The 11,184-nt window shown below is 32.2% G+C and overlaps 1 protein-coding gene and 1 long non-coding RNA gene across 2 annotated transcripts; both read left to right on the top strand.

Moving 5' to 3' along the window:
• Positions 1-204: 204 nt before the first annotated feature.
• On the top strand, positions 205-746 carry LOC100527211 (uncharacterized). The gene has a single exon (NR_157267.1). It is a non-coding gene; the product is annotated as an uncharacterized lncRNA (long non-coding RNA).
• An 8,877-nt stretch (positions 747-9,623) lies between these two features.
• LOC100526899 (uncharacterized) lies at positions 9,624-10,181 on the top strand. Its single transcript, NM_001364670.1, has one exon. The coding sequence runs from the start codon at positions 9,692-9,694 to the stop codon at positions 9,953-9,955; it is 264 nt and encodes an 87-aa protein (NP_001351599.1). The 5' UTR covers positions 9,624-9,691; the 3' UTR covers positions 9,956-10,181.
• Positions 10,182-11,184: the final 1,003 nt, after the last annotated feature.

The following is an 11,184-nucleotide window of genomic DNA, read 5'->3' as shown; positions in this document are numbered from 1 at the left end:
ACATTGACAATTTCACGATTATTTAAATTATTAAGACCAAACTTGGACATTCAATATTTCAAACCACATCTACTATGTTTCGTGTGGTTATGAAATTAGGGCATGGAGTTATGCATGAATTACATGGTAGTTACATTGTCTTTGCAGCCTGCATATATTTGAGTGCATATAAATAAATTGCATTGTCCTTTTTATCTCCAAAGCACATACAAAGCAATATAGTTTACACAGCACATCGTTATTCATACATCTCAGTACTTATTCGTATTACTCAACAAAAATGAATTACTCGGGAGATTCTGAAGACAAAAGGGGTTCCCAGTCTTCACAAGGTACTGGGAAAAAGCCTCCTTCCACCCTAGCTGGTGCCATGAGCTCCGCCAAAAGTTCAAAACACAAAACAGGTTCCAAGTCTTCTGGAAATGGTACTCAGACACATGAACATGATGTTTCCATGCGTGACAAACTCAGCGGTGCGGATGATTCTAGGAAAAAAAATGGTTCTAAAAAAAGTCAAGGAAGATAGATATCAAGGGCTTTGTTGTATAAGGAAAGAAAATAAGAAGGAAAAATGAAGTTTGTTTAAACATGTCTGAAACTTTATTTTAAAAATCCCCTGTTGTTTAGATTCTGGTTTGTATGTACCAAGAAGTACATGGGAATTTAGATAGATAAATAAATAAGCTTTTAATAGTGTCATTCATGTAGTCAATCTTATATGGAAGATAAGGTTTTACTGTTGTTGCATAATAGGCTGCGAATTTTCTATTCATAAGTTCTTTTTAATTTCTCTGTAAAAAAAAAAATTATGTTTAATGGTTTATTAATAAAACATCTTATAATTAAATTTCAGAAGTTAATTATGAGTTGAAACCCGGTCCAACTGATAAGATTGATGGCAATAAATGAAATCCCGAGCTAAAGTATTTTGTTAATGATTTTTTAGTGGTGAATAAATTGTAAGTGTTTAGTACTAGTTCAAGTAATCAAATATTCAAGAAAAATATTCAATGACTCAAAAGGTTCAAATCAGGTGGTATAGTGCATCTACATAAATACTACTGTTAGATCAAAGGAATATCTATAGTCCTTAAAATTTTAATGACAATAAACAAAATATGAGAACTTAGTTATATAAGACTAATTAAATGTGGTTTTTGTCCTATACATGCCCTTTTTTTTAATGTATATATAATACACTAGGATTGTCTGTCAAGCCTTCAGGTTGTTCAATTGCTTTGTTTGGATCCTCCTAGCTAAAAGCTTGAACAATAGCTGTTTTGTTCTTGAAAGGCATCTTGATGGCTCAAGTATATTTTTTTGTCCTTAGAAAGTAATGTTTATTTTTAATTTCTATATAAAAAAAATTGTCTTGCTTTACTCTCTCTTTTATAAAAAGTTTGTCATGTGTAGTCCCTATTTTGTAAATAAGGAACAGATTATTATTTTTAAGGACAAGAAACACATATGATATGTAGAGTAAAAAGGATAATTAATTCTTTGCAAAGAATTAAATACAAAATTATCTTATCTAGAGGGACTAAAACATATATAATCATAAATTTGAACTCATCACAAAAGAAATTATTTATAATTTTTAATATATTACAATTTAATTTTTTGTTACGATAAAAAAATGTAATTATTAAACACGTACACTACACATTTTTAAACAACATGAAAGTGACATAAATGTAAAACGGAATAAAATAAGTCATGTTGAAAAAAAATTGAAGTTATAAATTTTTTTACGACTTCACAAAACAAAGAAAAAAAAATAATATAGTTTACCACTTTTAATTCAAGAGTCGCAGGATAATTTATAACTTATTGTTTTGGAGATATTAATTTAAATTTTATCCCATTTGATAATTTTGAAAAAAAATTATCCCGTCTCTATCCTTTTGCCCCACATTGCTGCTTTAACTAGTGATTGCAACATGGGTTAATCAAGGTTAAGCTGAGTTTTTGATAGGTGACTGGGAGATGCTAAGCTAAAAGAGAAGACTAAATTCGAGGTAAATTTTGTGATGCTTTCTTATTCCTCTGTTCCCTTTTTATAAGTTTCTCTAACAAAATATCTAAGTTTGTTATAACCATATTTCAAATACTGCTACTAAACAGATAATGGAAAATAGAACGTGCAAAATGCTGATAATCAATGGAACAGGTTCTAGAAGCTGTTTTGCTCAACTGCAACAATCATCAAATTAACAAACTCTTTCAGGTAAATGGGCCTTTGTGTGATCCTTTTTAGTCTGTTAGTGGAAATGCTACCTGCTGCTATGTCATTGTTATTTGTTGTTATGCCTTCCTTTGGGTCGGTATCATGAATGGGTAAGATATGCGGAAAAACCACTCCATGTAATCTGCAGATACCTGCCCAGACACTAGACAAAGCTCACCCACAGGTAGTACGTGCTCCGCAAAATGCATCCACCTATCATTTATATCATCATGTGACAATCGAGCACTAACAGGTGGCGGAGGGATGCTCTGAATGTAACCAAACTGCCGTATCACCCTCTCCGGTCGAGCTGTAACCACCATAGGACCCCATCTCAGCTGACCCTGGAATGATGAAATCAGCTCAAAGGCCCTAACCCCCCGATGCTCACTGTACGGCAACCAAGACACATTTGTGACGGTCAAAGCATCACAACGTGCCCTGTAAGGTGCTCCTATGATTTCCTTCATATGCGCCTTCGACGTCAGCCACCGGGAAGCACGTGGGGACGTCTCCTGGTATGTATCATCTGTCACGCACTAGTGCACACTAGGAAAGTACTCATAGATCCAGCACTACAAAAAAAATGAGGTTAACATATCATAAAAACATGTTTAAATCATAATCGAACGTAACATATTAAAAAACACAAAATTTACCTATAATAGAGTCAGGTACCCCGCAATCTGTCGTGTGGTGGTCCTAGAAGCCTCATCTAACTGGTCATACATATGAACCAGCGCGGCAACTCCCCAAGCATAACCACCACTCTGACCCAGGTCGCGAAAAGCGTCTAGGTGCACCACATGAACGTATGTTGCACTCTTATTAGCAAAAATAATGCAACCGACCAGGTGCAGCAGATAAGCACGAGCTACTACAATCCACCGCCGAGCCTAACATCTCATCTCATAAATGTCTCGAACCCATCTCAGTTGTGCGTATGCCCCACATGTCAGTGTTGTCTCGGCTCTAGCCTCCTCGGCAGACACCTCAAGCAACTCGATCAACAAAAATATCGCCTCCTCCGTAGAAAGAGCATGAAAGCTGTGCAACGCGCCAGTGATAGGCAAATGAAGGAGTGACGACACATCATCCAATGTGATCGTCAACTCTCCTACCGGAAGGTGGAAGGTGCTGGTCTCGCTGTGCCACCTCTCCACAAATGCGGATATAAGTCCAGGATCGCCTGTAACAACTGAACAATCGATTAGTGAACTTAATCCTGTGGCACCAACTAGTCCTTCAATCTCAGGCACTGACCTCCCAATCAAAGTCACCTTCTTCCCATGTGACACCAACTTCAAATCAGGACGTTCCTAATTTGAAGTACAAATTATACAATTATTAAAAAAAAATTAATGACAAACAAATCAACAATGATAAATAATTAACAAATTAAAATACCTGTCCACTCCAAACGGCGTGTGCAACATGGTTTGAAAATGATGTCAGCACTAATGGGTCACGTGGCCCACCTGGGAATCCATCAGCATGTGACCCCTCAGCACCATCATGACCCTGTACATCCGCAGTCATCTCAGGTGCTTCCGCAGCCATATCAGGGACATCCTCAGTCATGTCAGGAACATCCTGAATCATCTGATAAACCTGTTGCCTACGGGCTGATGCAGTAGGCCTACGTCTCTCGGGAACATCATCATGGTCATCCTGTCTATCTCTGCCTATAACTCTACCTGTAGCACGACCTAAACCTCGTGTTCTAGCCATGATCTGCAAATCATGTGGAACACGTATTTTTTTTTTGTCAAAACATACACAACTTTCTTTATAAAAATAAAACAAGTTTATTTATAAAAAAATAAGACTAATTTAAATAACATTATTTGAAATCACACACAAGATAATTTAAATAAAAAATAAACAACTTCATTTATAAAAAAAAACACAACTAATGTAAAAATAATTAATTATCTGCAACTTAATTTAAAAAAAATAAACAACTTCATTTATAAAAAAAACACAACTAATGTACAAATAATTAATTAGTAAACATACACAACTAAAATTATATATAAAATTAAAAAAAATATGGGAGAAAAAATTTTCAGAACATACACAACTTAATTTATATCATTTATAACGAAAATAGTATTTCAAAAAAAAAATTCAAAACACACACAACTTAATTTATAAAAATAAACAACTTCATTTATAAATGAAAAACATAACTAATTTAAAATTACATAATTAGTAAAATACTCAACTAAAATCAAATAAAAAATAAACAAAACCAATTAACAAAAATTTCAAAACATACACAACTTAATTTATACAAATAACCAACTTTATTTATAAATAAAATACACTAATTTTAAAAAAACAATAAACAAAAACAGACACAACTTCATTTATAAACAAAAAAACAATAATTTAAAAATTAATATTTATTAAAAATACATAATTTAAATTATAAAAAAAACATCTTTATTTGTCATCAAAAAGTCAAACCTCATTTTTTTTATAAAATCTCAAAAACAAAATAATCATAAAAATATAATAATCATTCATTTTTAAAAAAACAAAACAATGTTTTTTAAAACAAAACAATAGTTCTTCCGGAATTATTTCGGAAGAACCACTTCTTCCGGAAATCTCAAAGGTCATCAGGAAGAACCCTTCTTCCAGAATTCTTTTGGAAGAACTACTTCTTTCGGAAACTTTTCGGAAGACTTCCGGAAGACCTTTGGTTTCTTTCGGAAGAACACTTCTTCCGGAATTTTTCCGGAACAGCTTCTTCCGGAAGTTCCGGAAGATCCCTTAACAGATCTTCTGAAAGCCGCCGCCATAAGCCCCATTTCCCCATTTCTTCCAGCGTCTTCTACCCTCGTCTTCTACCCTAAGGTTACTATCCTAAGGTTCCACTACTACAACAATGCTGGATATTAAAAGCAATGGGGAGTTAGGGAGACTAACCTCGAAGGCTCGCTCGCGGAGAAGAAGAAGAAGAAGCTTGGCTCGCGGTGTCGCTGACGAAGAAGAGGAAACAAGAACCGGAAGAACTAAAAGAAGCAACATCAAGTGCTTCCTCCGGGAGGAGGAAGCGCTTTTTAAAATTTTTAGTTACAGGACAAAATGGCCCATTCATTAAAATTGCTGGGTGCACCTAGCATTTCCCGGAACGATTCTGAGAAAAAGCATGATAGCGCATGCAATCATTTGGGCTACACAAACAATTGTGCTTCCCCAAATGGTTCGCGCTCTAGCCCTCCCCAAAATAATGATATAGGAGGTGTTTTGGGCTATGGGGAAGATCTTGCAAGGAAAACGGGTCCTAAGAGTAGCCGAAGCAAAAGTCAACGAAATTAATAAAATACGAAATGAAAAACAGGTAAGTATTGACCTTTTTTTTTTGTGAAACATGTTGTTCCTTTTTAGTTATATCTTTTTGTCCTATTTTTGTTTTTCACATTTTAAAAAATTCTTCTTTTGGTCTTCAAAGTATATTTTCCACTTTTTGCTTTGGAATGAATATTTAGGGTTGGTGGTTGAATTGAACCTATAATCATTTCTATTCACCATTCAATATTTTTGCAGGTTTATTCATAGGGGGAACTTATGTGCATGTTGGAAGAAATTTCACAAAAAGTTCTACTTTTGGTTAAAGATTGAATGTTTATTTCCAACTTGTTTAGATTATTGTAGTGTTTAGTAATAAGATATTGTAAATTTGAAGAACTACATACATGTTCATTGTGAGTCATAAATAAGTCTATATGTTTATTTTTAAGTAGGTTGTATAATTTGGATTGACAAGTCTTTCTTTTCTACATAAATTTGTATTTGATGATTTATTAGAAAAGTAGCATATTATAATCACCAAGTCTTATTTTACTGAATAATACTCATATCATTTCATTTATAACCAATTATTCAATACATGGGATAACATGATAGCTAAAGACTAAGCAAACATGGAGATACCCTAGCAAGCTCATGGGCAACCTCGCTGGTTGGCTCGTCTCTTAACAAAACCAATAATATAGGCCAACCTCCATTTGAATTCAACTTGTTTGAATTTGTAATTCAATGTGTTTGTTCCTCCGTCGCACAGGCATGTTCAGATTTGTAATGCACCGCACAGCAAGCTTCATGAACCGTCTATTAATTAATTTGTTGTTGCTGGTTTTCTTTTTTAATTTTCTATTTGCGGAGAACTTGCTTTCGGATAATGAAAATCATTGTGATATATAGATTGTTGAATTTTAATATTACACGATGCTCATGCATGGTTTAGAATTGTTCATGGTTGTTTCATAAAAAAAGTATGAATTGTTGTTGGCTGAAAAATTTCTTTTTCATATTATGTTAATAGATTAAGAGAGTGAGAGAGGTTTTAAAATACTTATTGTGTTGTTGGTTGTTATGTTGCTTTGGTGAAAGGATTTGGTGCAAGTGTAGGGATAGAACTACGACTCAGGGTTGGTCTCTTATCGACAATAGATAGTAAAGTTCTGATTTTCATTTTTTTTTTTATATTCATGTTCAGCGTTGGAAACTGAAGGAAGGGGAACGAAGGGGTAATTTTGGAAGAAAAAACCATAACCTCATCATCCCAATTCTATCTCGAATTGTAATGACAGACCTAACCCCATTGAGGAGCACATGATGGATGTAATGAAATTTAAATAATTAGAAAGTTTTGTGTATGTGAAAATAAAAAAGGGTGTTGAGTGTAATAAGTATTAGATACAAAAAAGATAAATATAATTTGTTCTATTAATTCTAGTTAGAAAATAATTAATTTAATAAAGGATAAAGTCTAAATCAAGTGTTAATTTTAGGTTTTCCTGTCGTATATATGCATTATTAAAAATATACAGTAATGGAAGAATTCACTTCATTTTATTCATGATACTGATAATCTAGCTGAAGTGCAGTAGGGTCCGCAAAGTAATGAACCGTTAGACTTGAATTCGCAGTATACATATTTGGGAAATGAAACAACAGTTTAATATTTCTTAGTTAATAAGAATCACAGATTATTGTAAAAAAAAAAAAAAAAAAAAGAATCAGAGATTAGAGAACACAATAAATGTTATGTCTTTGGAGGTTTGAATTCAATTCTTATACCAACACAACACGTTAACAACTTCAAACAGCGCAAATATTGGTTCTCATAATACAGAAGAACAAAAAAAACCATAATATGAAAAATTTGAAATGACATGTATGAATAACGCGTAATCAGAGCTGCCTGTATTAATTTTTTTTTCCTTTTAATTTACCATGAAATTTGTTTCTAAAATCATCAAAGGATGGAAAACATTACAAATTTCACATGAATTTAAATTACTAAGACGGATTCAACATTTACAAATATCATCAGAGAATGCATTCAAATAAGTTCTCGGGAGCAGACCAAAACACGCAAAATCGCTTTTAATGTTAATATCCAGCGAAATAGGCACTGCATTTCATAGCAAAATACGACACATGAACGAAATCAGCGTTCTATTCGTATGGCAAATTTCTTTTTTCTACAAACCTTCTCAGTTTCTTTATTTTTTTCCTTTTCTTTTCTCAAACCTTGGAACATTTCACAATGACATTCAGGATAACAATAAAAAAAATTAAACAAATATTAAGACAATTTACTGAAGTTTTCTTCAATCTTCCGAATTGGACAAGTTATTAGTGTGGCTCCTGGGATAGAATTTAAGTCAAAATCCTATTCAACTATTGAGCTATGTTGTGCTAAATGAATTCAATAACATTAATTTCTAGTTTTTTTTATTGGCAAATGATAATTATTAGTATTCTTAGTTTTTGCTGATATAGGGAGATTGCAATCTCTCTTCCTCCTTTTCTTTTTCCTTTCACCACAAGACAAAACTTATAACTCCTCCGTAACCTTCCTTGGTATAACTCTTGTTCTTGGTGGAAGATCTAAATTAACTCCGTTTCATTGATGAAGAAATTTCTCTTCCAAACCAGAAATCTTTAGGGTATGAATCTTGGCTATCTAAAGATCAACTAGTGAGGTCATGGATTCTTAATTCCATAGACTTGAGATTGTGTATGAGCCGAAACTTGTAAATTAAGTACTTTTTCCTCAAATTAGTTGCTTTCTACGAAGGTTTAACAACTAAAAATAATCCTATGAAATGAATCAAAATATGTAATTTATAAGAGTATTTATTTTATCAATTCTGCATAAAAAAAATAATATTCTTCGTCCACTAATTTTGTTCCATAAAAATATAAAATGTCCTATTAAAATTAAATTTAAATTTAACATATTTATAAAATATAAAATACTTCATGTTACTTTCAAAAAAGTTATATAATAACCTACTAAGGTTGGCCTAATAGTGGAGTTGGAATTGTGCAATTTTAATTTCTCAAAAACAATTAATTGCACATTTAGTCTTCAGGTTTTTTAAATTTGGCAAGTTTAATTCTCGATTAATTTGTCAACAAATTTTTAACAAAAAGTATTGATATGGCATGCTAATAATAATGTGGTACCGATCGATATGTTTGATGTGGTAGTTTGATGCATATGGTGATGTGAAACTGAGTCAGTTGACAATGTGCTAACATGCATGACATGCTATCATGACACCAGAGACAATTTTGCCAGTCATGTTTTAGAGTGTTAGTGTCACATGTTATTATTATCATGTTAATAATTTTTGTTAAAAAAAATTTAACGTGTGGTTGCTAAATTTTTAATATGTGAGCAACCAAATGATAGGGGTAGGGGTTCTCTCCCACTGAAACAACCAGTAAATGGAGATGGCTAGTTTTTTCCCGAAACATAGAGGGGTCTGCAAATTAATGAACCGTTGGACTTAGACTTACATTTGCATTTTGCAGCATATATATATTTGGGAAATGAAGCAGCAATTTACTGTTTCTTAGTAATGAACCGTTGGAGTACTCAGACTTGCATTTGCATTTTGCAGTATTATTTTTTCTTCTAGTTTGCTATGAATTTGTTACAACTATCATCAAAGGACGGAAAACATTGAAAATTTCACATGAACTTAAATTACTAAGACGGGCTGAAGCATTCAAAATCCGTCAAGGCAATTCAATGAAGTTTTCCTTAAACTTCCAAATTGGACAAGTTATTACGTGTGTAAAGGGATTCAGATCAATTCTATCTTTGAAAATATTTAAAAATCTGTTTTATATTTATATATGATCAAATTTTGAAAAACATTGGCAATTTCACGATTATTGGAATTATTAAGACCAAACTTGGACATTCAATATTTCAAACCGCATCTATTATGTTTCGTGTGGTTATGAAATTAGGGCATGGAGTTATGCATGAATTACATGGTAGTTACATTGTCTTTGCAGCCTGCATATATTTGAGTGCATATATATAAATTGCATCGTCCTTATTATCTCCAAAGCACATACAAAACAATATAGTTTACACAGCACATCGTTATACATCTTAGTACGTATTCATATTACTCAACAAAAATGAGTACCATAGGCGACTACATGGGTTACTCAGGAGATTCTGAAGACAAAAGCGGTTCCCAGTCTTCACATGTTACTGGGAAAAAGTCTCCTCCCACCCTAGCTGGTGGCATGAGCTACGCCGAAAGTCCAAAAGACAGAAAAGGTTCCCAGTCTTCTGGAAATGGTACTCAGACACATGAAGATGTTTCCATGCGTGACAAACTCAGCCATACGGATGATTCTAGGAAAAAATATGGTTCTAAAAAAAGTCAAGGAAGATAGATATCAAGGGCTTTGTTGGATAAGAAAAGAAAATAAGAAGGAAAAATGAAGTTTGTTTAAACATGTCTGAAACTTTATTTTAAAAATCCCATGTTTGTTTCCAACTTGTTTAGATTCTGGTGTGTATGTACTAAAAAATACATAGGAATTTAGATAGATAAATAAATAAGCTTTTAATACTGTGATTCATGTAATCTTATATGGAAGATAAGGTTTTACTGTTGTTGCATAATAGGCTGTGAATTTTCTATTCATAAGTTCTTTTTAATTTCTCTGTAAAAAAAAAATATTTATGTTTAATGGTTTATTAATAAAACATCTTATAATTAAATTTCAAAAGTTAATTATGAGTTGATACCCGGTCCAATTGATAAGATTGATGGCAATAAATGAAATCCCTAGCAGAAGTATTTTGTTAATGATTTTTTAGTGGTGAATAAATTGTAAGTGTTTAGTACTAGTTCAAGTAATCAAATATTCAAGAAAAATCTTCAATGACTCAAAAGGTTCAAATCAGGTGGTGTAGTGCATCTACATAAATACTACTGTTAGATCAAAGGAATATTTATAGTCCTTAAAATTTTAATGACAGTAAAGAAAATATGAGAACTTAGTTATATATGACTAATTAAATGTGGTTTTTGTCCTATACATGCCCTTTTTTTAATGTATATATAATATACTAGGATTGTCGGTCAAGGCTTCAGGTTGTTCAATTGCTTTGTTTGGATCCTCCTCGCTAAAAGCTTGAACAATAGCTGTTTTGTTCTTGAAATGCATCTTGATGGCTCAAGTATATTTTTTTGTCCTTAGAAAGTAATGTTTATTTTTATTTTCTATAAAAAAAATTATTTTGTTTTACTCTCTCTTCTATAAAAAATTTGTCATGTGTAGTCCCTATTTTGTAAATAAGGAACAGATTATTATTTTTAAGGACAAGAAACACATATGATATGTAGATTTCTATAAAAGAGAGACCGAAAAAAGATAATTAATTCTTTGCAAAGAATTAAACACAAAATTAACTTATCTAGAGGGACTAAAACATATATAATCATAAATTTGAACTCATCACAAAAGAAAATTGTTTATAATTTTTAATATATTTAAATTTAATTCTCTGTTACGATAAAAAAAATGAAATTATTAAACACGTACACCACACATTTTTAAACAACATGAAAGTGACATAAATGTAAAAGACAATAAAATAAGTCATGTTGGAAAAA

The sequence above is a fragment of the Glycine max genome, chromosome 15 (assembly GCF_000004515.6).
Source record: "Glycine max cultivar Williams 82 chromosome 15, Glycine_max_v4.0, whole genome shotgun sequence".
NCBI lineage: Eukaryota > Viridiplantae > Streptophyta > Magnoliopsida > Fabales > Fabaceae > Glycine > Glycine max.
Note: the sequence above shows the minus strand (reverse complement) of the source record. Positions and strands in the feature narration are given on the sequence as shown.

Bases quoted from the DNA above. Each gene is read 5' to 3' on its own strand.
- LOC100526899 (NM_001364670.1), top strand. From the start codon at position 9,692: ATGAGTACCATAGGCGACTACATGGGTTACTCAGGAGATTCTGAAGAC.